Here is a 27,965-nt window from a genome sequence, read left to right as displayed (position 1 = left end):
GGTATAAACATAATAAATGTACATATCCGCAGACAAAACTGTAAATAGTTTCTGGATATACAGTGTTGTTTTTAATACGGCGACACTTTGGGCTTTTCCGCCTTGCCGACTTCGATGTCGTCATCCAACCGGTATTTGAACACGCCGTCGATAGAGACGCCTTTAGTGGGGGCGTAGCTCACCACACCCTCAGAGGCGTAGGGCCCCTCGTAGCCGACTGGTACAGGACCGCCACGTCCCGGCGGGAGAGGTAGATAGCCGCAATCTACTCGATCGACATTCAGAGCGGGACCCCATGTCCAGTGAGGTCTAAGCAAGACCTTGAATCTCTGCAAGTACGAGGGCAACAATTACGACAGCTTCGAGCAAAATAGGTGGGCAGGAATATACGGAGAGTTTGAATGCAGAGGCAGAGAAACGCCATTTTCATTTCTTTTTTAACTAAGATTTTTATCCAATCGACAAAAAATAAACATTTTCAAAATCTAATATATTGCACTCAATATGTAACAAGATTTTCTTTTTGAAAATATTATTACGATTATCAAAATCATTTTCTTTATTTTCAGCAGCTTCAATCTCAAAAATTTCAATTTGATAGAAATGGATCTATATATTTCTTTAAGCTTACGTGATCAGAAAAAGAAAAGATATTTATCACAATTGAATTGAATTGAATTGAATTGAATTGAATTGAATTGAACAGTTTAGTCATTAATTCTAAAAGCTCTCTGAGACCGCACAGTGAAAGAGGAAGCTGGATGAGACTTTAGACTTTAGATGGAATATTAATTGACAAGTCTATTGAAAATAAAAGTTGATCAACAGAATAAGCCCTAAAACAAAAACAAAACTAAACACCCCACCCATGATATCCCCTCCAACGCCTGAGCCCCTCCCCATCCCCCTGATGTGTGTGTGTGTGTGTGTGCGTAGAGGTACCAGGGCCAGGAGACCTGAGGCAGATCTGCATAGAGCTGGGATTGGTGGGGGGGGGGGGTAAGGATTGGGCTTGTGTATTCTGAATGAAATATGTTTCCATTGTGTTTTGCTGGACAAATAGATTTTCATTTCAACTGTTATATAAGGAACTGGGATGCTCAGCGTTTTTATCATGAAATTTTGATTTTATTTCTACTGCATAATGTTACATACATTACTAACAAAATATTTTTGTTTACTTGCTTCAAAATCATAGGTATACCTTGCTATTTTGTACAGAAAGAACAGATTAGAGCACTGTTCTCAAATTATATGAACGGAAATTGAATAAATACAATTAAAGAAGTGCGTGTGTTTTGTTGTAGTTATTGGTGTTGTTGTTGTTGTTGTTATTGTTGTTTTAAAGAGAGAGAGGGACGGGTGTCTGTTTCTACCTGAATGAGACTGCCCTCTGCGTTGAAAGTCAAAGCGTAGACAATGTAGGTCGGAATGACTGCCACAGGGACTAGAGCCAAGAGGAGGCCGACGGCTTGGGCCCATTCGGGGAACATGTACTCGTCCAGGCTTGCCGGGGTGTAGAATACAACGCTGAGGATCAATATCATCTGTAAAAAATAATTAAAAAATAATGAAAAAATGGCCATACAGAATACAATGATGAATGTGAGTTCTAATGGCCTGACAAATTACTTGTTTGATGGCTATGGCTATGGATCTGTTATGGGCACTATACAGAGTAACTGTGTTTTGATATAAACATAATCATAAGCTGGATTCATCGGGTCATCGGGTCATCTTGCACAATTCGGACGTCAGAATTCGAACTCTGGACCTCCGACCTCTGGGAGTCGGGAATCTTATCCACTATGCCACAGTGCCCTAACAAAATCGAAAATATTGAACAATAATGAGATATATGTATGTATATGTATATATATATATATATATATATATATATACACACACACATATATATATATATATATATATATTGTACACTGTAAAAAATCGGTGTTAGATTTAACACCATGGGTGTTAAATCTAACACCGATCAAACTTCAATAGAGGACCACACCCACAGGTGTAGAAAATCACATTGAGACGGTGTTAAAAAGTGTTCGCCTGGCACTTCGTGGTGTTAATTTGACACTGTGGCTGGCGATATTTTTGACACTGCGCTAGAGTTAATTCAATAATGACACCGCATGGTGTTGATTTGATATTGGTGGTGTTAATTTCAATGGTATAACACCCGCCCAGCTTCAATAGGGGACCACACCAACTGGTGTACTGTGGTGTAAATGTATTTACAGTTTTTTTTTTTCAAAAATCCATACACTTTATCGGAAAATTCTTTATCGTCTTGTTGAAGTTCAAAATTAACAAGAAGTGCAGTAACTAAGAAACTATTCAAAAAACAATTTTAAATTTTGAAATGACACCCGGAGGTGTTAATCTAACACCATGAATGAGCACCGGAAATTTAACACCAGCTCGGTGTTTCATATCTAACACCGGACTTTTTGCAGTGTATGTCTGTCCGTCTGTCTTGCTCCCATTCTCTCTCTCTTTTCCACTCTCTCTTATATTCATGGTATATATATGTATATAAGTATAAAATTTATGTATGTATTAGTGATTAGAGTATAAAGCTTTAAGTGGACAATGTACATTGAACACCGATTACCTAAAACGTTAGAGAAAAAAAACAATTGTGAGAAATGATCAGCTTTGAAATATCGTTAAAGAAGGAATAGCAGCTTGATTCTTTAAGGGTACAGTCTCTTCTATTTACGAGTATAGTTGAGCCGAAGTTAACAAAGGGGGTGGGGGCTGTTCAATTCACATTAAGATTGAGCATATAGCATATACTGTCAGCCTTGCCTAAGGCGAATCCATGTGGACTGGAGAAATAGCTTCGCCTTAGAGAAAATTCTACTTACGAGTAATAAAAATCCGTAGAATATACCAGGTAAAGAGAAGAGGACTTGAAAAGACCCTTTGACTTAGGTGACTATTCGACTTACGCGAGGACGAGTCCCGAGTATACTCGGGCAGTAATGGGAAATGCGTGTTGTAGCAAAATCAAACCGCCCTCAACGGGTTAATAAGCAAGGTTGATTGAATTCATACTACGACGCCAAAACAATTCAGCTCGGCTATCACTTATGTGTGATTGTGACAGAGTGCAAAATTGTGAGAAAACATGAGCAACTCTCAAAATGTCATAATAATCGTGTTTTCTAATGAAATTACAATATTCTCTTCTTAACCTTGACGTTTAGAGTTTAAGAATTCAACTTGAAGAAGGGAATTAGAGTACGTCTAAATCTTCACGGCTGATACACTGTAGCTTACGAGCATGGCGAGTGGAGACAAGACGGCCCAGAAGAACTGGAAGTAAACCCACACTGTGCTCCCCGTCATGGCCGCAATATCCCTTACGAACCGTTTCCGACCTGTGTATATTATTAAGATGTTGGAGGAAACAACAAAACCCGTGTCTGTCTTGAGCGATGATTCCAAAGGGTATGATTTGCCTTGACATATATATATATATATATATATGAAGCAAAATGATGAATAAATATATCAATTGATGAGCATATTATGAATGCCAAAACTAGTATATTGATATATTAGACATAATGGATGATTACAGAACGTGACTTGCGAACTAATAAGAGTACCGCAGGTGGTGGTTTGATGTTTTACGATTTCGCAATGATTCTATGTGATAGCATATTCAAATAGCAGACCTTGTGAAGGTGTAACATTACTTGCTTCTGAAACTGAAAAAAACCCATAAAAGCTTTTATCTACCACAAAATGATAAGAAATAAGCAACTTTTACCGTAGACGTAGCTGATCATAAGCGCTGTGCATGAAGCAATGATGAAATTGGCATAGGAGGCCGCGAACCAGTCCATTAATGTCAATACATACAGTCCTCCCTTTCAAATAGAAAACGATATAACATAATGCAGAAAAGGGGTTATTAACCTGCACGATTCAACATCAATTTATACGAGACACTTTTGAAGGATTTTTTGCGAATTTCTGCGTTTTCTGAAACACTGCCAAAGTTTGTAAAAATGAATCACCTTATTTCACATTTTAGAAAATTATGACATCTTGATCATCCCACTGAGTACGTAGACTAATACTAAACTATGAATCGGTCACTGTAATAAAAATGATTAATTATTTAATTACATGTTATTGGACAGCGCTAACAGTCATAGATGCGTGCGGATATCCTGCACTAAGCAGGGGCGTCACCAGCTTTTTTCAATGGGGTTGCGTTTATATTTATGGTTCCACTTCCGGGTTTCATCAGCTAACAAGCAAAAAACAAAAACAAAAGCAAAAGCAAAAGCAAAAAGGCCTTCAGCGCAATTTTCTGTTTTCACTTCCGGGTTTCATAAGCTGAAAAAAAAAAAGAAGAAAAAAAAAAGAGGGCCCCTTACCCGCGCGCATGCGAAGGAGTGAAATGACGGCGAGCCCGTATGAGCGAGCGGGGGAGGGTCTGGATGGGGGGTGTTCCACGTCCGAGACCATGGAGATTTAAATTGTGCGTGCATACATGATAAGTAAAATTTTGTTTAAAAGGATCTGAAAGGGGGTGCTTTCGCACCAACGCACCACCCCCCCCCCCCCCCCGTGACGCCCATGCTATAGGGTCGTATCTCCCTTTTGCAAACGTCACGACATTTTCCCTGGTTGAAGGATAATGTATGTATTGACATAACTAATATAGTTTATGAAATCTTACGGTATAATACACCTCAAAGATTTTCATTTTGTAATCATTTTTAAGAAATGAAAACTAACCATATGTCACTTGAGAATACGCTTCCCCTTTTATATCGAGAATAACGGTTAGGATTTGTTCGGGGTCCGAATAAATTCACTGGATATATATGGTATTTCCCCTCTCCATTGTAAACAAGTTTCATTGCCTGGTTGACGTACCTGCATGCATATTGGAATACCACAAACAAAGAGGGCGACACAAACTCCCATGGTAATGAATTTCTTGTACTTCTTTCTTGCGGCCGGCGACAATTCATCTGCTATAACGGTTCCAACAGCTTCAATACCACAGAACTGGGGTGCAAAGAAAATGCAAAATACCATCGTGGATATTAGCAGTAGACATTATGAATAATCAGAGAGTTTGCTCGCAAAAAACAACAACGACAATAATGATAATAATAACAATGATAACAATGACAATAACAATAATGATGATAATGATAATAATACTAAGAAGATGAAGTAGAAGAATGAAAAAAAATCAGTTTCACTTTAAAAAAAAAAGTACTTTCATTATCAAATAGAGAACTGGAAAACCACTCGGAAAGCACAGATCTCCGCCAAGCAGCTCATTTCCACCCTATTAGTATCTCATAGTCATACACCACCGGCGCCACGTTTTCAAAATGGGGGGGGGGGGCATTTCCGGGTTTCATGAGCTAAAGAAAAAAAAAAGGTCTTCAGCGCAACTAACTTCTGGTGCCACTTCCTGGTTTCTTCAGCTGACAAGCAAAAAAATAATAATAATAATAATAATTAAAAAAAAAATGGGGGGTGGGGGGTCTTCAGCTCATCTTTCTCATTCTACTTCTGGGTTTCTTCACCTGACAAGCAAGAAAAAAAAAAAAAAAGAAAAAAAAAAAAGGTCTTCACCGCAAAAACAAAGCCTTACCGCGCTCACACTTCAGGGCTCACACGGGTAAATAATTCCCCATAGAGACGTGTGTTAAAATTCAAATTTCAAAAAATTCTGTAAAATAGCTGGGAGAAATGAGGTGTTTCATCTTCACTAACCTGAATAAGTGAGATATTACCTTTCATCCATCAGATTTCCAGGGTGGGTTGTTCTGCTCTAATTCTGTCCAGGGGTCCGCAAAGCCAGACTACGAGTTCTTGTCACTCAAAAAAATCACCTATTTTCCGTACACGTACCCAATGAAATATAGTCCCCTCAAATTCCATCAGAAAAGCTTTCATCTTCCAACCAAAATGCAGTTTGTAGAGGAATTCATACTCAATATCTACAGCTATTCAGTTTTTTGCCAAACTACATCATTGATTTTTAATTAATTTTTTTTCTTCATTTATTTTGGTATCTTTGGTACGAATTTGTGAAGGGGTCTGGGACAGTCCATTTTATTTACAGGTGTGAGCCCTTCAAGGTTTCCATTCTAGTGCCGCTTACGCACTTCCCGGTAAAAAAAAAAAAAGTGGGGGGGGGGGCCCAAAATAGTGACACCTTATGTATTACTTTGTATGGTGCAAAAAAAGTGGGGGGGGGGGATGAGGCCCGAGCCCCCCCCCCCCCCCCCCCGTTCATGTCATACATTCATCCACTGGATCTGCGATATGAGAAATCTTGACCATCGAAAAATACCCCTCCTGCCGATCAGCCTCTGTTGTACTTTCTGGCCAACAGCTCGATGACTCCGAGGCATGGGCGTAAATCCCGGGGGGGATGGGGGGGATATATCCCCCCCTGAAATGGAGGAGGGGGGGATGGCCTGTACAATCATCCCCCCTGAATTTTGGAAAAAAAATGGAGGAAGCAGAAATGTGATTGTATCAATTTTGGCATATTGCATGACGTTTGTACGCCGGCCTTCAAACAGGTAACAGAGCTGAACAGTATTCTATCTTGTAAGAAAATGTATACATAATTTTCTCAAGCGCTCGCTCGCTTCGCTCGCTCGCGAAGAAAGTAACATCGACATACACTGTAAGGTATGGCTCAGACGTTGACAACGTCAAATAGTATAGGCCTATAATGTAAACATGCTATGACGCGAGTAACTGGAGACCATCTGCAAGATATGTAGGAAAACAAACAAACAAACAAACAATAACAAAAACTATATCGCCATAATTGAACCCCCTCCATTTCCTGAATCATTCCTGAGAAACGACAGTGACTGGTGACTCAGTCAGGATACATCCATGAGCATACCCAGGGAAGATCAGGGGCGTCGAATCGAATCTATCTCGGGGGGGGGGGGGGGAGGGGCATTTGCCCCCCCCCCCTACGGAAGTGTTTAGGCAGACAAATCATTTATCCCCCAAGCAATTCCCGAGATGAGGACAAATCTCGAACTTTCTTAATGGAAAATTGTCCAAATATCGCCAGAACTATGCACCAGATTGTTGTATTGCAATCATAAACATGCAAAAGCTCCGCTATACAGGATCCCTTTCGATAGACTTTGTACACTTTTGAGATTGACGTATATTTCCCTAGTATATCAAAGAGCGTGCAGCAGATCTTTCACTTAACAAAAGCACCCTCATATGCAGAGGCGTCGATGGGGGGGGGGGGGATGGTTCCCCCGTAAAAGTGGGACAAACAAAAGCGAAAAATATAGCTTTACAAACGGCAGTGTTTGGAGTGTAAAATGTCAAAATTTTAAAGCTCGCTCGCTCCGCTCGCTTGCATTTAATCGCTATACCATTCTCCTGATGCTGCTGCCTGTGAATGGCAGCAGTTGCGCCCGGTGCGCCCCGGCCCCTTAATTTCCAAAGCGAAAAATATAGCTACAAACTACAAACGGCAGTTTTTGGACCGTAAAATGTCAAAATTTTGAAGCTCACTCGCTTCACTCGCTCGCTTTTAATCATTATGCCATTCTCCTGATGTTGCAGCTAGTAATTGCCAGCAGTTTTTGCCCGATGCGCCCCCCTTAATTTCCAAAGCGAAAAATATAGCTACAAACGGCAGTTTGGGAACTGTAAAAATGTTAATGTCAAAATTTTCAAGCTCGCTCCCTTCGCTCGCTCGCATTTAATCATTATGCCATTCTCCTGATGTTGCTGCTAGTAATTGCCAGTAGTTTTCGCCCGGTGCGCCTCCTTAATTTCCAAAGCGAAAAAATACCAGCCACAAACGACAGCTTGGGGGACTATAAAATGTCAAAATTTTCAAGCTCGCTCACTTCGCTCGCTCGCATTTAATCATTATGCCATTCTCCTGATGTTGCTGCTAGTAATTGCCAGTAGTTTTCGCCCGGTGCGCCCCCCTTAATTTCCAAAGCGAAAAAATACAGCCACAAAGGACAGTTTTTGGGACTGTAAAATATCAAAAAAGTGGGACAAACAAAAGTGAAAAATAAAGCTACAAACGGCAGTGTTTGGAGTTTAATGTCAAAATTTTAAAGCTCGCTCGCTCCGCTCGCTCGCATTTAATCGCTATGCCATTCTCCTGATGCTGCTGCCTGTGAATGGCAGCAGTTGCGCCCGGTGCGCCCCGGCCCCTTAATTTCCAAAGCGAAAAATATAGCTACAAACTACAAACGGCAGTTTTTGGACCGTAAAATGTCAAAATTTTGAAGCTCGCTCGCTTCGCTCGCTCGCTTTTAATCATTATGCCATTCTCCTGATGTTGCAGCTAGTAATTGCCAGCAGTTTTTGCCCGATGCGCCCCCCTTAATTTCCAAAGCGAAAAATATAGCTACAAACGGCAGTTTGGGAACTGTAAAATGTCAAAATTTTCAAGCTCGCTCCCTTCGCTCGCTCGCATTTAATCATTATGCCATTCTCCTGATGTTGCTGCTAGTAATTGCCAGTAGTTTTCGCCCGGTGCGCCTCCTTAATTTCCAAAGCGAAAAAATACCAGCCACAAACGACAGTTTGGGGGACTGTAAAATGTCAAAATTTTCAAGCTCGCTCGCTTCGCTCGCTCGCATTTAATCATTATGCCATTCTCCTGATGTTGCTGCTAGTAATTGCCAGTAGTTTTCGCCCGGTGCGCCCCCCTTAATTTCCAAAGCGAAAAAATACAGCCACAAAGGACAGTTTTTGGGACTGTAAAATCAAAAAAGTGGGACAAACAAAAGCGAAAAATAAAGCTACAAACGGCAGTGTTTGGAGTATAAAATGTCAACATTTTAAAGCTCGCTCGCTCCGCTCGCTCGCATTTAATCGCTATGCCATTCTCCTGATGCTGCTGCCTGTGAATGGCAGCAGTTGCGCCCGGTGCGCCCCGGCCCCTTAATTTCCAAAGCGAAAAATATAGCTACAAACTACAAACGGCAGTTTTTGGACCGTAAAATGTCAAAATTTTGAAGCTCGCTCGCTTCGCTCGCTCGCTTTTAATCATTATGCCATTCTCCTGATGTTGCAGCTAGTAATTGCCAGCAGTTTTTGCCCGATGCGCCCCCCTTAATTTCCAAAGCGAAAAATATAGCTACAAACGGCAGTTTGGGAACTGTAAAATGTCAAAATTTTCAAGCTCGCTCCCTTCGCTCGCTCGCATTTAATCATTATGCCATTCTCCTGATGTTGCTGCTTGTAATTGCCAGTAGTTTTCGCCCGGTGCGCCTCCTTAATTTCCAAAGCGAAAAAATACCACCCACAAACGACAGTTTGGGGGACTGCAAAATGTCAAAATTTTCAAGCTCGCTTGCTTAGCTCGCTCGCATTTAATCATTATGCATTCTCCTGATGTTGCTGCTAACGGTAATTGCCAGTAGTTTTCGCCCGGTGCGCCCCCTTAATTTCCAAAGCGAAAAAAATACAGCCACAAAGGACAGTTTTTGGGACTGTAAAATATCAAAATTTTCAAGCTCACACGCTTCGCTCGCTCGCATTTAATCGTTATGCCATTCTCCTGATGTTACTGCCAGTAATTGCCAGCAGTTGCGCCGGTGTGTCCCCCCCCCCCTTGATTTCCAAAGCGAAAAAATACAGCCACAAAAGACAGTTTGGGGACTGTAAAATGTCAAAATTTTCAAACTCGCTCGTTTTCATTTAATCGTTATGCCATTCTCCTGATGTTGCATGCTGCCAGTAATTGCCAGCAGTTGTGCCCGGTGCGCCCCCCCCCCCCCCCTGTAATTTCCAAAGCGAAAAATATAGCTACAAACGACAGTATTGGGACTGTAAAAAGTCAACATTTTCAAGCTCATTCCCCTGATGTTGCTGCCAGTAACTGCCAGTAGTTGCACCCGGTGCACCCCCTTAATTTCCAAAGCGAAAAAATACAGCCAAAAGCGGCAGTTTTGGGACTGTAAAATGTCAAAATTTTCAAGCTCGCTCGCTTCACTCGCTCGCTTCACTCGCTCGCTTCACTCGCTCGCATTTAATTGTTATGCCATTCTCCTGATGTTGCTGCCAGTAATTGCCAGCAGTTGCACCCGGTGCGCCCCCCTTAATTTCCAAAGCAAAAAAAAATACAGCCTCAAACGGCAGTTTTTGGACTGTAAAATGCCAAAATTTTCAAGCTCGCTCGCTTCGCTCGCTCGCATTTAATCGCTATACCATTCTCCTGATGTTGCTGCCAGTGATTGACAACAGTTGCGCCCGGTGCGGCCCCCCTTGATTTCCAAAGCGAAGAAGTATAGCTACAAACGGCAGTTTTTAGCATGTAAAAGCATTATGTCAAAATTTTCAAGCTCGCTCGCTCCACTCGCTCGCATTTAATCGCTATGCCATTCTCCTGATGCTGCTGCCAGTGATTGACAGCAGTTGCGCACGGTGTGCCCCCCCCCTAATTTCCAAAGCGAAGAATATAGCTACAAACGTACAAACGGCAGTTTTTGGACTGTAAAATGTCAAAATTTTCAATGTAAAAAGATTTCACCGTGGGAGGGAGAAACCCCCCTACCATACCCTCCTCCCCCCTCGCTTGCTTCGCTCCCTCACGATCTCATAACCGCTCCCCCAAGATCAAATCCTGCCTACGCCGGCGATAGGCCCCACTATTTAGTAGGCCTTCGCAGTGATGTCGCACAGGCGGAGCAAGAGCTGAAATACCACGATTTAGTCATTCAATAATATATTGTGAATATTTCATTTTCTATTGGTTTTTTAAAGAAAAAACAAACAAAAATTTCACCAAAAGTGTGCACCAGATCGCTGAATTGCAGGTCTGAAGATGCAAAATCTTCCTCGTGTGGGAGAGGGACACCCCCCCATACACACCCTCCCCCCGTTAACCCGGTCGCTCCGCTCTCTCTCACAGATATTTCAAAACAAAAAATGTCTTCATACTTTTAAGGTCTGATTTTCCGCCGCAAGTCATCTGACAAGCAAAAACAAGCAACAACAAGAACAAAAAGTCTTCATATTTTTGCTGCCACTTTCCTCCCACTTTATATTTCATGCAAAAGAGTGGGACATCCGATCCCTGTAAAGTGTGCGTGTGGGGGGGGGGGGGAGAGAAGCTTCTCCCCCCCCCCCCCAAAGGCTGCGCCGGTCCGGTTATGGGCTTGTAAGCGTGGTGATGGTGACCATCCCCCCCACTTCTCAGTACGGATTTACGCCGTTGCTCCGAGGGTCATAAAAGCAAGCGCGCCATCTAGCTTCCATAAATGGACAATGACAAAGAATCCTTCTTAAAAAAAAAAACAAAAAAAAAACAATAATGATAATATCAATAATAATAATAATCATAATGATGATGATAATATTAATAATAAAATGATGATGATTATAATAATAATAATGATAATGATAACAACAAAACAATAATGATAATAAATGAATGAATGTTTAAAAAAAAACCCTTGATCCAGAAGACGGTGATCCGGCTTACTACCAACATTTAATCATCTGTTCCTTGTGCCGTCAATTTTTCTTGTAAATTTCATTATTTTGCAAACAGACAAACAAACAGAAGACAGATCGATGCCGGCAAAGACATAACCTCCTTGGTCGAGGTAAACATAAAATATTTTCAATGACACTCATTATCTATGAAGACACTTTTAAAGATATCAGTCAAAGTTATTATGTTGACTATTATCAACATTTATTTCATTTTAATGTCATTACTCTGGTTGTTTTAACGTATTATATCTCAAATATTTCAAATTGATAAATATGGATCTATCTGTTTTTGCGTTGGTAATATATTCGCGATGTGATAAGTCACCCAAATTGTGTAGACAGGACTGGACTTCTCATTAAACTCCTGTGATGTTTCATCTTGCTAAGGTACTATGTTTGTGCTTGTTACGTGAGTCTGTTATGGTATTATGCCTATTCACGTAATTAATTTTTGTTGTCCATCATCATTCGATGTTTAGTTGATTGCATTATATAGGGTGACTATCTACTATTCTTAAAGAAGCCAGGTCACAATGCCGCTTTATCAGGTTGGATGTGTTATGGTGTGTGCGTGTACACACGTTATGAGTGCATGTTATGTAGTACATGACGATGTTATCGAACCTGATACGAATCGCACGCTGTTAAGTTGTACACTGTAACTTCAATCAGTACATTATAAAAGCACACGTGAGTAAACGCAGCACGTCCTTTGATCATGCGATGCAGGAAACCATAATTATGGGCAATGGGGAAAATTATTGTCTATAGCTTCATGCAGATTAAAAACTTGCTATTCTGGTTTGCCGGTGCAGTCAATGACTTGTATTTTAATATATTCTTGTCATTAGTCCAAAGCATCACGAAAGTATTCAATTTTCACACCGTCAAAATGATAAGTCGGAGCTGTTATACACCTGCCAATTGGGTTTGATGGTGCATCTTAAATTGATAAGGAGCAAACACACGAGTCGTAAATAAGCCGACTTTGATGCTGAACCGCGGCAAGTCTTGTCAATGGGTCTCTGACACTTTTACCCAGTTCATTCCTGGTTTCAAAATGCGAAACGTTGTGCTTGGATTGTTCGTTGTTATAGAATTTCCAGACGTCAGATACCAGAGGTCAGATTTACATAGGTATAGAAATGCAATTGGTAGAACGGTCAGATCAGGGAGGTGGAAAGAGATGTAAACTTAGGTGAAAATAACAGACGTATTAAGAAGTAGAGGTCGGCCTACAAGGTGATATAGAGGGTGGGCCTACCAGATGAAACTGCTCTACCGTGATGACGTAATTAAGACTAGAGGGGGACGACAGTGTAGTACCATGGAGCTACTATCTTTTTGGTAGCTCCATGGTAGTACGGTGTCATCTACTTAGAATATTTGGATTGACCAACTGAAATTTTGACATTTGGCGTTCCTCTCTGCAATGTTTTTATACCACCTGTGACAATATTATACGTTTGGTGTTCCACCTCTAGGTGAACATGTTTATCTGTTGTTATTACATTCATTCATTCATTCATTCATTCATTCATGCATTCATTCATTCATTCATTCATTCATTCATTCATTCATTCATTCATTCATTCATTCATTCATTCATGTTTTATTTTCATTTCCAAACAATAGCTACATGGGTAATGCAAATGTCAAAATGATGATATATTCTTGTAACATATAATGTCACATAATCAGTAGAAATACATTTTGTTTCATTAAGGACTTGATGGAAATAACAATTGAAGAAAAAATTACATGATTCTGTAACCCGTGAATAGGAATTGTGGTTAAAACTCTCAGGTCATTAGCTTTCATTGCTATAAAGTTTAAACTAACCTGAAGTGAAAATGATCGTCTATTTTTAATTTGGACCCACCTGACTATCAAGTCCAAGAGTGACTATCATAAAGAAGAACAGGAACGACCAGAACTGGGGAAGGGGTAGTCGAGACAGGGCTTCCGGGTATACCACGAAGATGAGTCCTGGTCCTGTTGTTTTGTTCCGCCATCGCAGTAGCCCGAGTCAGTACAGGAAAAAAAAAAAAAAAAAAAAAAAAAAAACATGTTGCGAACAACGCATGAAAAGTGGTTACTATATAAGACTATATCAACCCCGCTTGAAACTTTCAGGGGATGTTCCCCAAAAGCCCAAAACAGCAAAATGTGGAACCGGTGAAGCTAAAATGTTATATTTATATAAAACACTTAGTAAGTGCCGAAGAAACTTGGCCAATCTGCTCGAAAGTTACAAGTTTGAGAATTTGCCATCGTGGTTGTGATTCACTATGATACAAGGAATTCATCCCCCCCCCCAAAAAAAAAAAGATAATGATTTAGAGGTAAACTTGTAGTCAACTTTGAGTGAAATGATAATAATCATCATTACTTGGCACCTGCAAATTGTAGTGTCAAATACTGTCAACAGTTACCCGAGTGACGATACACTGATCGCCGAGTTTCGCGAAATTAAAATGCACGCGAAAGTTCTTGTCTACACTATATGCATTGAATGCCAGTGGCAGTTTGCGAAAATTTCATGCCGCAAAAAAAGACCGTCGGCTCCAATTCGCGAAACATTCATGCCGCGAATATCATGTTTTAAAGTACTCCGTTAACGTCCTTATACAAAGTTAACACAAGGTGATTGTTTTCATGTTCTTTGTTTATTTCTCCTCCTCCTACATCTAAACAACTAGACACGACTGATCACTTACCTCAGTGTTTTCTCTCCCATCCTTTTCAAAATTCAGTCTTGTGCATAGTTTTGTGACAGACAATTAAGAATAGTAGAAACGAGTCTATAAATCTATGAACAGAAACGGAGTAGAATTGATTTTTTTTTTTGCGATCTCTTATTTGGTTCTCTAATTATCATGGAAAAGGGTTTTCTTTGCATTGACAAAAAACAGCTATTGAAATGGAATCTAAAATCAGGAAAACAGCAACAAATTTCCAAATACAAGATGTACATTTGACTGGCAGTGAACAATTGCAATGATTTCTGATCTGTGCTGTCTGGTTATCTTTTTTTTTTTTTCTTCTTCTTCTTCTTTCCTCCTCCTACTTCTGTGCTTCCCTTTGCTGAGTTACATTTTATGGGTCATTATTCAGGTTTAAGTTTTTGTATCATTTTTTTTTCGACAGAACACATCAAGAAAACATGAAATGATAGTGATAATCTCTTTACCCAGGGTAGCCTCTTCAGTTTTGAAACTGTTCTACCAGAGAGCCCTGTCATTATTTTTACCATACTGTTGCCAGATACCAATTTATACACATGGGTCGAAAAGGGCATACAGGTGGGTAAAAACATCTTGTACTAGGACGTCAGCACTGGGCTGGATTCGAACTCGGGACCTCCGATTGGGAGTCGGGAGTCTTATCCACTATGCCACAGTGCCCCCACAAAATCGAAAATATTGAACAATTGATTCAGTTTTGTTCTCCCACCGTCATCAACAACATCCGGGACTTTTTGTCCGCTGTCGTGAGCCATGAAACCAAGCACGGAGAAAACGACGAAGCCAGCGAACAGGCTGGTGGCGCTATTGATGAGACAGACAGTAATGGCGTCCCTGCGGCAAGGAAGGAAAAAGTGTCAATAGATATTTGATGAAGGGCCATTCCGATATTGATATAAACATTGCATGTATACAATTGACTTCAGCTGTTTCAATGCATCATGGAAAATAGCAATTTAGTGTCTGATAACCGAAGCAAATAGTAACACAGATATTTCTTTGCTGCATATGAACCGGTCAGTTTCTTTCGAATCAGTATTCTATGTATACATAAGCACGTAGATAAATAAATGAATAAATAAATAAATATACATATATATATATATATATATATATATATATATATATATATATATATATATATATATATATATATATATATGTATATATATATATATATATATATATATATATATATATATATATATATATATATATACATATATACATACATCAGGGTGATATTATTACGTACACTAATATATGCTTTCTCTGTGTCAGTTTAGACATTGAGCTATACAAACATTGGAACTAACATTGCTTACAATCGTTTCCAATAGAACACTGTGGTTGAAAGTTACGGGTCTTTAGCAATCTGGACTTGCTTTTTAATCCAGTCCAGTTTTGTGAATTGGTTTTAAAAAATGAAATGAAAGCAAATCTAATGGCAAATAAGAGCAAGAGTTAATGCAGGGGGAAAATTGTGCATACAACAGACATACCTGTAACAATTGTTCTTAAACTTATTGTAGCTGGTCAAAGTGATGCTAGTCCCAAATCCTATGCCAGTGGAATAAAAGACCTGGACAGCCGCATCCTTCCATGTCTATAGAGCGAGCGCGAAAGAACAATATCAAAGAACACCAAACAGTATTAGACTACAGACCAACAAAGCGTTTTTCATCGGTAAACGATTGGGGGTGATACAGATGTGTGGAACTCTCTAACACTGTCACACACACACACACACACACACACACACACACACACACACATATATATATATACTATATATATATATATATATATATTATATATATATATGTATATATATATATATACATATATACATATATATATATATATATATATATATATATATATATATATATATATACATATATATATATACATTCACAGAAAGTTGTGGTCTCAAAGGGCCTGGTTTGCTTTTTTTTTTCAATGAAATAGACCTGCCTGAAGTGCACTCTGAATTTTTATGGGTATAAGGTTGACAATTTTTCAGTTTTGCTGAGATAGCAAGATATAATATAGAGCCTACTAAATTTAGATTTGATAGATTTGATATAATTTGTATTTTAACCATTTATTTCACAACTACACGTACCTTCTGCCATGGATATACTCTGAATGTATCACATTAATACTTTTAATTAGTCTAAGATATTAAGTTTTCAAGGCCTGCGGTACACCCTAATCACATGTCCTGCAGTCTGGAGGTTCAACACGTGCACTGAAGGAACTAATATGAACAGTGCAGGTTGAACGTTTGGCGTTTCAAATAACGCATAACATTGATGTTGCTGCATGGTTCTTGAGATTAGCTTCTTTATGTAATATCATTGTTAAACAACTGACAGATGCACATCCTGAAAAGATGAATGGTCAAAGTCAGACACTCACATCGACATCAAGGAGTTTCTCGAAGCGTGGAGTTATATAGTAGGACACGCCGGTTCCTGCACCTGGCAGAGTAACGCCTCGAAAGAAAAGGATGAATAACACCACATACGGGAAAACCGCCGTAAAGTAGACCACCTGTCATTGAAACACCAATTTATGATAGCATTTACATATGGAATGGATTGTTACCAAAGTCATTGTTTCTTGAAAATATGGAGAATTTGAAACTTTCTTTCAAGCAACTTTCCCATTGCACGTTTGAATCTGCTGCCGTTTTTGATACTGCTTACTATTGGGAGCAGTGCTTAAAAGAGATGTTCGAGTTATCACATTTAATGCATAAGGGTATAGGTATGTTGTATTGCGGAACATCCTGCCATATAAAAAAATCGCAATAAAGCCTAAAATATAAAGGGATATCACTATTTTCTTGATAAATGATTTTATTGCAGCTGTTGTTCACATTTTGTAAATCTAATCATACTTAACATTGACTATACTGATTAACAATTTAATATCGGTTGTTTCTGTCTCAAACTCACATCTTAAAACTATTTTGAAACAGTAAAGCTGGGTTTTTGTTTCACCTGCAAATGGTAAATAATGCCTTTAAATGCTAGTGGGTTGTGAGAATGCGAATGGGCATCTATAACCTTAACCAAATTAATGTCTATTATGGCAGGCAGTGTCCGAAGCGAACACTAATGTAATTTACGACGGTTTTGTTTGAAATAGTGTCATTTACCTTTCCTGTGGACTTGACACCCTTGATGACGCAGAGATAGATGACCACAGATATTGCCAAGAAGGCACCAAACATTTCCCAGTTCATTGACCCCATCTCACCAATGGCGTCCGAAAGATTATGAACGCGATTTCTGAAATGTTAAAACCGACATGTTATCAATGTAAAAATTGTACCTTTTCCTCAACCCTGGTAGACATTGAGATAAAACAAGTCAACAATGAAGTTCAGCATTATTTCGGCAAACATGGAATGATAAGAGAGCATCATTTCTCATCCCTCCTTCGGCATGAAGTTCCGGATCTATGGAATGATTATTAGCCTATAGGAAGGACGGAATTGGATATTGAAAGAAATCGTTGGAATTCTCACTTCCAGTATTCTTCACTCGGGCGGGTGGACGTGTTGAAGGTCCTGTTCACGAGGCTGGAATCAAAGCAGTCGGCCGAGTTCCAAGGGTTGTCGCACGTCGACCACGGGAGCGTCTCCAGACAAGACGCCCCCATGTAGTAGAGCGCCCACGCCACAATGACGGCGTAATAAATTGATGTCGTGAAGTTTACCAGTATCATGCTCATTCCGAGACCTACACCCCAAAACCCCGGAATTTAGATAATGATATATATCAACTATCTTTAAAAAGAATAATATCAAATGAAGGAAGAAAAAACACACACAAATGAGATTCCGAATTTGGTGAAGCATACACATCGAAAGCAAGGCCACTATGAAAATATTGTATATATCTGCATCTTGAATTCAAGTGATTTTATTTCCATATAAAGTAATGTGAAGCAATATGCATAACGTTTACATGAGTACATAATATTTTCAGGAACTTTGAATCATATAAGTTTCAACAAACCGTGGATACAGTTATAATAACATCAGTTTTTTTTTTTTAGATAAATAAACAAGTAAGCCCGCAATACAATTTTTTTTTGTCTTATGAGACATCGTCTCCTGGTTTCGACTTTTTCTTTATTACTTTCAACACACAAAGGCATTGCACGCGCTCATTATTTCAACATTATATATCTACAAAACATACTGAGATGATAATTGAGAGTGCATGTTTGATAAGCAGGTGGTTATCACATCGATGACTTTATCGTATTCTTTACCTCGAAAAATCGGGGAAATGTTGTAGCATCGGACGCAACCAAGGCTGGGAAACTGACCGAGGGAGTACTCCATGATTAGAAGAGGAATCCCCGCGATGAAGAGGAAGATCAAATAGGGAATCAGGAATGCTCCTGCATTTGAATTGAAGTTCAAAGGTCAGTCAGTCCCTGGTCTCTTTTATTTCATTCACTTCAGTTTTCAACTCTAGTATAGACCTCTCTGATAAACATTATTTCAGTATAAGCTGTGATGATGTCTATGACGGGACCACAAGTTAACAATAAGCCAGTTCGGAGCTCATGGGCACATTGGTACGAATGACCGTTCTTTTTTCTTAGTTGGTATGGGGCACTTCACCTGTTTTCAAAGCGACATAATGCACAAGCTGTACGTAAAAACTTATGGAATTCATCAATCCTGTTCAAACAAGATAATGTATAAGCTGTACGTAACAACTTATGGGATTCATCAATCCTGTTCAAACAAAGAAAGAACTTGCGTAGACCAGATGACCAGAATGATCAGTCAATTAACACTTGGGAAAGCAGCCATTCATTATTGCAATGAAAGTATTAACAATCTCTTTCTATTGTTATTGCCAAATACCACTTTTGCTGTCAGGTGGATATGCTGGCAAGCAGCATTTATAAGGATTACAACGTATGAGTAATCATTACATCACAGATGCTTATCCCAGTGAATTTAAAAACCATCATGCCTGTTGGTACGAATGACCTTTTCTTCTGCTCATGCGGATAGTGGAACTGCGAACTGGCTTATTAGAAGGAGCGCTATTGTTATAGTGGATAGCAACGGCGTAAATCCGTACTGAGAAGTGGGGGGGATGGTCACCATCACCACGCTTACAAGCCCATAACCGGACCGGCGCAGCCTTTGGGGGGGGGGGGGGGGGGAGAAGCTTCTCTCCCCCCCCCCCCCCCACACGCACACTTTACAGGGATCGGATGTCCCACTCTTTTGCATGAAATATAAAGTGGGAGGAAAGTGGCAGCAAAAATATGAAGACTTTTTGTTCTTGTTGTTGCTTGTTTTTGCTTGTCAGATGACTTGCGGCGGAAAATCAGACCTTAAAAGTATGAAGACATTTTTTGTTTTGAAATATCTGTGAGAGAGAGCGGAGCGACCGGGTTAACGGGGGGAGGGTGTGTATGGGGGGGTGTCCCTCTCCCACACGAGGAAGATTTTGCATCTTCAGACCTGCAATTCAGCGATCTGGTGCACACTTTTGGTGAAATTTTTGTTTGTTTTTTCTTTAAAAAACCAATAGAAAATGAAATATTCACAATATATTATTGAATGACTAAATCGTGGTATTTCAGCTCTTGCTCCGCCTGTGCGACATCACTGCGAAGGCCTACTAAATAGTGGGGCCTATCGCCGGCGTAGGCAGGATTTGATCTTGGGGGAGCGGTTATGAGATCGTGAGGGAGCGAAGCAAGCGAGGGGGGAGGAGGGTATGGTAGGGGGGTTTCTCCCTCCCACGGTGAAATCTTTTTACATTGAAAATTTTGACATTTTACAGTCCAAAAACTGCCGTTTGTACGTTTGTAGCTATATTCTTCGCTTTGGAAATTAAGGGGGGGGGGGCACACCGTGCGCAACTGCTGTCAATCACTGGCAGCAGCATCAGGAGAATGGCATAGCGATTAAATGCGAGCGAGTGGAGCGAGCGAGCTTGAAAATTTTGACATAATGCTTTTACATGCTAAAAACTGCCGTTTGTAGCTATACTTCTTCGCTTTGGAAATCAAGGGGGGCCGCACCGGGCGCAACTGTTGTCAATCACTGGCAGCAACATCAGGAGAATGGTATAGCGATTAAATGCGAGCGAGCGAAGCGAGCGAGCTTGAAAATTTTGGCATTTTACAGTCCAAAAACTGCCGTTTGAGGCTGTATTTTTTTTTGCTTTGGAAATTAAGGGGGGCGCACCGGGTGCAACTGCTGGCAATTACTGGCAGCAACATCAGGAGAATGGCATAACAATTAAATGCGAGCGAGTGAAGCGAGCGAGCTTGAAAATTTTGACATTTTACAGTCCCAAAACTGCCGCTTTTGGCTGTATTTTTTCGCTTTGGAAATTAAGGGGGTGCACCGGGTGCAACTACTGGCAGTTACTGGCAGCAACATCAGGGGAATGAGCTTGAAAATGTTGACTTTTTACAGTCCCAATACTGTCGTTTGTAGCTATATTTTTCGCTTTGGAAATTACAGGGGGGGGGGGCGCACCGGGCACAACTGCTGGCAATTACTGGCAGCATGCAACATCAGGAGAATGGCATAACGATTAAATGAAAACGAGCGAGTTTGAAAATTTTGACATTTTACAGTCCCCAAACTGTCTTTTGTGGCTGTATTTTTTCGCTTTGGAAATCAAGGGGGGGGGGGGGGGACACACCGGCGCAACTGCTGGCAATTACTGGCAGTAACATCAGGAGAATGGCATAACGATTAAATGCGAGCGAGCGAAGCGTGTGAGCTTGAAAATTTTGATATTTTACAGTCCCAAAAACTGTCCTTTGTGGCTGTATTTTTTTCGCTTTGGAAATTAAGGGGGCGCACCGGGCGAAAACTACTGGCAATTACCGTTAGCAGCAACATCAGGAGAATGCATAATGATTAAATGCGAGCGAGCTAAGCAAGCGAGCTTGAAAATTTTGACATTTTGCAGTCCCCCAAACTGTCGTTTGTGGCTGGTATTTTTTCGCTTTGGAAATTAAGGAGGCGCACCGGGCGAAAACTACTGGCAATTACAAGCAGCAACATCAGGAGAATGGCATAATGATTAAATGCGAGCGAGCGAAGGGAGCGAGCTTGAAAATTTTGACATTTTACAGTTCCCAAACTGCCGTTTGTAGCTATATTTTTCGCTTTGGAAATTAAGGGGGGCGCATCGGGCAAAAACTGCTGGCAATTACTAGCTGCAACATCAGGAGAATGGCATAATGATTAAAAGCGAGCGAGCGAAGCGAGCGAGCTTCAAAATTTTGACATTTTACGGTCCAAAAACTGCCGTTTGTAGTTTGTAGCTATATTTTTCGCTTTGGAAATTAAGGGGCCGGGGCGCACCGGGCGCAACTGCTGCCATTCACAGGCAGCAGCATCAGGAGAATGGCATAGCGATTAAATGCGAGCGAGCGGAGCGAGCGAGCTTTAAAATGTTGACATTTTATACTCCAAACACTGCCGTTTGTAGCTTTATTTTTCGCTTTTGTTTGTCCCACTTTTTTGATTTTACAGTCCCAAAAACTGTCCTTTGTGGCTGTATTTTTTCGCTTTGGAAATTAAGGGGGGCGCACCGGGCGAAAACTACTGGCAATTACTAGCAGCAACATCAGGAGAATGGCATAATGATTAAATGCGAGCGAGCGAAGCGAGCGAGCTTGAAAATTTTGACATTTTACAGTCCCCCAAACTGTCGTTTGTGGCTGGTATTTTTTCGCTTTGGAAATTAAGGAGGCGCACCGGGCGAAAACTACTGGCAATTACTAGCAGCAACATCAGGAGAATGGCATAATGATTAAATGCGAGCGAGCGAAGGGAGCGAGCTTGAAAATTTTGACATTTTACAGTTCCCAAACTGCCGTTTGTAGCTATATTTTTCGCTTTGGAAATTAAGGGGGGCGCATCGGGCAAAAACTGCTGGCAATTACTAGCTGCAACATCAGGAGAATGGCATAATGATTAAAAGCGAGCGAGCGAAGCGAGCGAGCTTCAAAATTTTGACATTTTACGGTCCAAAAACTGCCGTTTGTAGTTTGTAGCTATATTTTTCGCTTTGGAAATTAAGGGGCCGGGGCGCACCGGGCGCAACTGCTGCCATTCACAGGCAGCAGCATCAGGAGAATGGCATAGCGATTAAATGCGAGCGAGCGGAGCGAGCGAGCTTTAAAATTTTGACATTAAACTCCAAACACTGCCGTTTGTAGCTTTATTTTTCACTTTTGTTTGTCCCACTTTTTTGATATTTTACAGTCCCAAAAACTGTCCTTTGTGGCTGTATTTTTTCGCTTTGGAAATTAAGGGGGGCGCACCGGGCGAAAACTACTGGCAATTACTAGCAGCAACATCAGGAGAATGGCATAATGATTAAATGCGAGCGAGCGAAGTGAGCGAGCTTGAAAATTTTGACATTTTATAGTCCCCCAAGCTGTCGTTTGTGGCTGGTATTTTTTCGCTTTGGAAATTAAGGAGGCGCACCGGGCGAAAACTACTGGCAATTACTAGCAGCAACATCAGGAGAATGGCATAATGATTAAATGCGAGCGAGCGAAGGGAGCGAGCTTGAAAATTTTGACATTAACATTTTTACAGTTCCCAAACTGCCGTTTGTAGCTATATTTTTCGCTTTGGAAATTAAGGGGGGCGCATCGGGCAAAAACTGCTGGCAATTACTAGCTGCAACATCAGGAGAATGGCATAATGATTAAAAGCGAGCGAGTGAAGCGAGTGAGCTTCAAAATTTTGACATTTTACGGTCCAAAAACTGCCGTTTGTAGTTTGTAGCTATATTTTTCGCTTTGGAAATTAAGGGGCCGGGCGCACCGGGCGCAACTGCTGCCATTCACAGGCAGCAGCATCAGGAGAATGGTATAGCGATTAAATGCAAGCGAGCGGAGCGAGCGAGCTTTAAAATTTTGACATTTTACACTCCAAACACTGCCGTTTGTAAAGCTATATTTTTCGCTTTTGTTTGTCCCACTTTTACGGGGGAACCATCCCCCCCCCCCCCCCATCGACGCCTCTGCATATGAGGGTGCTTTTGTTAAGTGAAAGATCTGCTGCACGCTCTTTGATATACTAGGGAAATATACGTCAATCTCAAAAGTGTACAAAGTCTATCGAAAGGGATCCTGTATAGCGGAGCTTTTGCATGTTTATGATTGCAATACAACAATCTGGTGCATAGTTCTGGCGATATTTGGACAATTTTCCATTAAGAAAGTTCGAGATTTGTCCTCATCTCGGGAATTGCTTGGGGGATAAATGATTTGTCTGCCTAAACACTTCCGTAGGGGGGGGGGGGGGGGCAAATGCCCCTCCCCCCCCCCCCGAGATAGATTCGATTCGACGCCCCTGATCTTCCCTGGGTATGCTCATGGATGTATCCTGACTGAGTCACCAGTCACTGTCGTTTCTCAGGAATGATTCAGGAAATGGAGGGGGTTCAATTATGGCGATATAGTTTTTGTTATTGTTTGTTTGTTTGTTTGTTTTCCTACATATCTTGCAGATGGTCTCCAGTTACTCGCGTCATAGCATGTTTACATTATAGGCCTATACTATTTGACGTTGTCAACGTCTGAGCCATACCTTACAGTGTATGTCGATGTTACTTTCTTCGCGAGCGAGCGAAGCGAGCGAGCGCTTGAGAAAATTATGTATACATTTTCTTACAAGATAGAATACTGTTCAGCTCTGTTACCTGTTTGAAGGCCGGCGTACAAACGTCATGCAATATGCCAAAATTGATACAATCACATTTCTGCTTCCTCCATTTTTTTTCCAAAATTCAGGGGGGGATGATTGTACAGGCCATCCCCCCCTCCTCCATTTCAGGGGGGGATATATCCCCCCCATCCCCCCCGGGATTTACGCCCATGGTGGATAGGGAACCGACTTTGGAAAGGGAATATCTGGGGTTATAATCTTGCTCGGTTCTTCCATTCTCGGACAGGATATCGACCCGCCCCACCCCCATCCCATTGTCCCGCTTGGCTCCTGGTGTAAATGTACATACCAATGTAAGGGTAGTAATGGACCTGAAGAGACTACCCTTGGAAGATAAGACTATAATGATAAATCAATTGTTAAAGATGTTCACAGAAATACAAGGGTGAAAAATTGAAACTCTTTCATATCAATGATTTGAAACTCATCAGGAAAAGATTAGCAACAATTGAATAGCAAGATAAATATTTATTTTTGTTGACAGATAATAATTATGTTTATTCATGAGTGTTTTAAATGATTATTTATTGTAACGTATAGGCAATAAACTGCACTTATGTAATGCACAAAAATTTATTTATCCACAGACCTATTGAGACCAGTAGCAAATACAGGAGGTGTCGTACCCAGCGCGCCCCTTGATTTTTTTTTTTTTTTTGCTTTTTGTTAAAACAAAGGAAAAAGAAAAGTGGAAGGGGAGCGTGTGCAGCTCCTTTAATTTGGTAAAGGCTCCCCTCCCCCTTCTTTACGGAATTCCTGGATCCGTCCCGAAGACCTATGTGAAAACAATGCCGAAATGATTCGCATACTGTGTATATAAAACTGATGATTATCTACACCATATGAAATGCCTTCCCCTTTGATCGCTTTTTGTTATTTCAACAGTTTATTCCCGTGACACGTTTTGTTTGTTCTACAAATAACGTATTTGTTTTGAACATCTGCCAAATCTTAGGCTGTAGTACCATAAAATTTATATTGGAAAACGATATTGCTATAAAGAGTTCAACTCGGTTTGAATTTCACCACTCCACAAAGAAATAATCACCGGGACACCTCTTACTTTGCAATAAATACACGTAGATATTGTATTATATCAGGCACTTGTTTAAGATATCAAGGTTATGACAGCGTCCTAACTTTGACCCTTTGCATGTCATATCGACTTCTTGTCTGTGGGTTTATGTGTGGAATATGTGCGCATTATTTTGACTCACTGACAAGGATTAGCGGCGTTCTTCTCGAAAATCAAAGACAATCCAATGAAAATGGCAAACATTGGTTTATGGTTTAGATTTATGAACGGGGAAGGGTATATTTGGATAACACGATAATACCATATACCTATTGATCTCTGAATAAAATTGTGCAGTCCTGTAGATGTAGATACCGGGGTTATTACGTACATGTGATGTGACAGTGAAGTTCACCTTGCCATGGATATTGGTTTATTCATTAGGCCTACATGCAGATAATCTCAATAGACTCTTATTTTTGAACAATCCTTACTGAGATACACGACAAGTATATACTATATGGAAGCCAGTATCTGTACGTACTCCAAATACCCACCTAAAATGAAAAATGTATGGGGATAGAGCTTTCTCTTCTGTTGCGTCACGTCTGTGGAACTCTCTACCACTCCCGCTTCGGAATTGCAACAGCCTCAATACCTTCAAGTCTGAACTGAAGACTTATCTTTTCCAGCAACTTTGTGAATGATAATGTGACACATTGTAGGAGCCGGGCGCCTTTGAATGTTTCTACAGATAAATGGCGCTATATAAATGCTGTTTCATCACCATTATCATCATCATTATACGCCTAACTTTTGTTTGTGTGTAAATAATTTTTGTAGTGATCCTACTGCTTTGTACTGCCACATTTCATATTAAAATATAGGGCATATATTCATTCTTATTATTCTCTTGCAATTATCATTCGAATTGAAACCACGTAAACATATGGACAATATTGACAGTAAAGAAGATTGGCAGAGGAGAGGAAGAGCAAGCGAAAATTTTGTAAAGGAATTATTGAGGAAAACTGAAAAAAATTATTATTATCATCAGCTCTATCCATAATGCTTATACAGGTCTGTATCTTTACATGGCTGAAATTAACCAGAAGGAAAGCATACAAAATTCGAAATTACACAACATGTTAAAGAAGATTCTGATTAACACAAAAATTAAACGTTAAAGTATTGTAAGATAAAACTAGTGGTGGAAGTTTCATTAAAAAACTCAAACTTAAATTCAAACAGTTCAATTGTAAATTGGAATAGTAATATTCCGTACATGGTTTCAAATAACATGTTTCAGTGATACTGTTTGAATGAACACATGCATATTGACTTGCAGATCTCCCTATGCAATATAGATATAACTAAAGTAATGTTTGTATGTTTTTTTTTTTTTGTTGTTGTTGTTGATAATATCGACCAAATGGGAAGGGAAAGTGTAGTTGCTAACATATCTATTATCATTATGTTATATATGCGGCTATAGTGCAACACACAAACACGCACAGAAGAATTTATTTCATAAAAAATGAATGAGTATAATATGTATATAAAGTATGATATATCAAATTATTATGAATCACAATTCCATGAGTTCATAATCCCATGAACCCTAAACTACCATAACTCTCTTACTTGAAGATCTTTGCATTTGAAGGGGATTATAAGAAAAAGGCTTGTTTCTCTGGTAGTCTTATTGTGCTCTATTAATTTTGTCACAGACAATTTGGACATGGTGCTGATAATTGCACTTAATGGGATTTGATTCATGCGCAAATAATTCCTATACACCCGACACACTTTCATCTTATTGGACGCATAGTGAAATTGGTACATATATGTGATTATACTGACCTCCTCCGTTCTTGTAGCATAGATATGGGAATCGCCACACGTTTCCCAAGCCCACACAATATCCCACAGCGGTGAGGAGGAATTCCAGCTTGTGACTCCATTGGTCTCGCTTCTCCTCGCTCTTCCCCTCGTTCGTCTCGACTTGGTCCTTCTGAAGGTTTGACTTGTTCTCTTCCATAGCTTAATCCTCGAAGTGTATCTCTATGCTGATCGCAAGGAGAAAGTTAACATAGAATATTAAAAAAAAAAAAAAGATTTGTTTTATTTCTCTTATTTACCAAGATCGCAGAAACATGCAATAAACATGCGGTAAAGGACTTCATTTTAATCTTAATATAGGTTTTCCCGCCCAATTTAATCAGACTTGCATTCGATTTAACAATGCGGTCATTCAAGTTCAAGTGAATTTGAATGATCATCGAGATCAACATTGAAAAAGGTAATTACTTCATTCAATTTTATATCCTCAGCATACGATTTCATGAGTTTCTCTAATAAAGGTGTAAAAGGGGCGTCCAAATTAAAAATGCGCGTGCAACGCATTCAAATTCATACTAACACCGCCTTGAAGAGCGTTAAGGAATTCAAATTCACGATAAGACAAACATTTACAACATAATGGGCAGGTGATTTTCGTTGTTGCTTTCTATATTCTTTGTAGTTACTCATCTTCTTGAATATGCAAACTTAATGTAACTTAAAATGGCACTCTTGCCTCATATTATAGCTAATATCTCGTATTTAACTTCACTTTCAAACACACACGTCTTTAGTTGCTGCTATAGAGTACAGGGTATGTATGGATATCTCGAATACGGACAAAATTAGTGGGTGAAGCATTTGACAACCATCAAGTTCACCGGCGATGTAACCCTTTGATGAAACTCGTCTATCTACGGCTTAGCCAATTGTGGCAATTTATGATATGGACACGGGGAAGTAATGAATGGAATAAAAATGTACATATAATACGGATTCGGACGTAACGATATTCTGGGATATGGCCATTCCTTAAATGTTACAACCATGCTGTTAGGGATAAATTGAAAGTGGAAAA

At 40.1% G+C, this 27,965-nt stretch overlaps 1 protein-coding gene across 1 annotated transcript; it reads right to left on the bottom strand.

The window, feature by feature from the left end:
- Window positions 1–71: 71 nt before the first annotated feature.
- LOC140235415 (sodium- and chloride-dependent glycine transporter 1-like) lies at window positions 72–27,086 on the bottom strand. The gene is made up of 13 exons (XM_072315440.1): window positions 26,909–27,086; window positions 18,561–18,692; window positions 17,809–18,022; window positions 17,437–17,569; window positions 16,692–16,826; window positions 15,770–15,873; window positions 14,977–15,101; window positions 13,403–13,515; window positions 4,918–5,052; window positions 3,797–3,896; window positions 3,301–3,401; window positions 1,377–1,547; window positions 72–329 (listed from the first exon to the last, which is right to left on the bottom strand). Exons 1-13 carry the CDS (start codon window positions 27,084–27,086, stop codon window positions 72–74), a joined length of 1,899 nt encoding a protein of 632 aa, XP_072171541.1.
- Window positions 27,087–27,965: the final 879 nt, after the last annotated feature.

The sequence above is a fragment of the Diadema setosum genome, chromosome 11 (genome assembly GCF_964275005.1).
Source record: "Diadema setosum chromosome 11, eeDiaSeto1, whole genome shotgun sequence".
NCBI lineage: Eukaryota > Metazoa > Echinodermata > Echinoidea > Diadematoida > Diadematidae > Diadema > Diadema setosum.
Note: the sequence above shows the minus strand (reverse complement) of the source record. Positions and strands in the feature narration are given on the sequence as shown.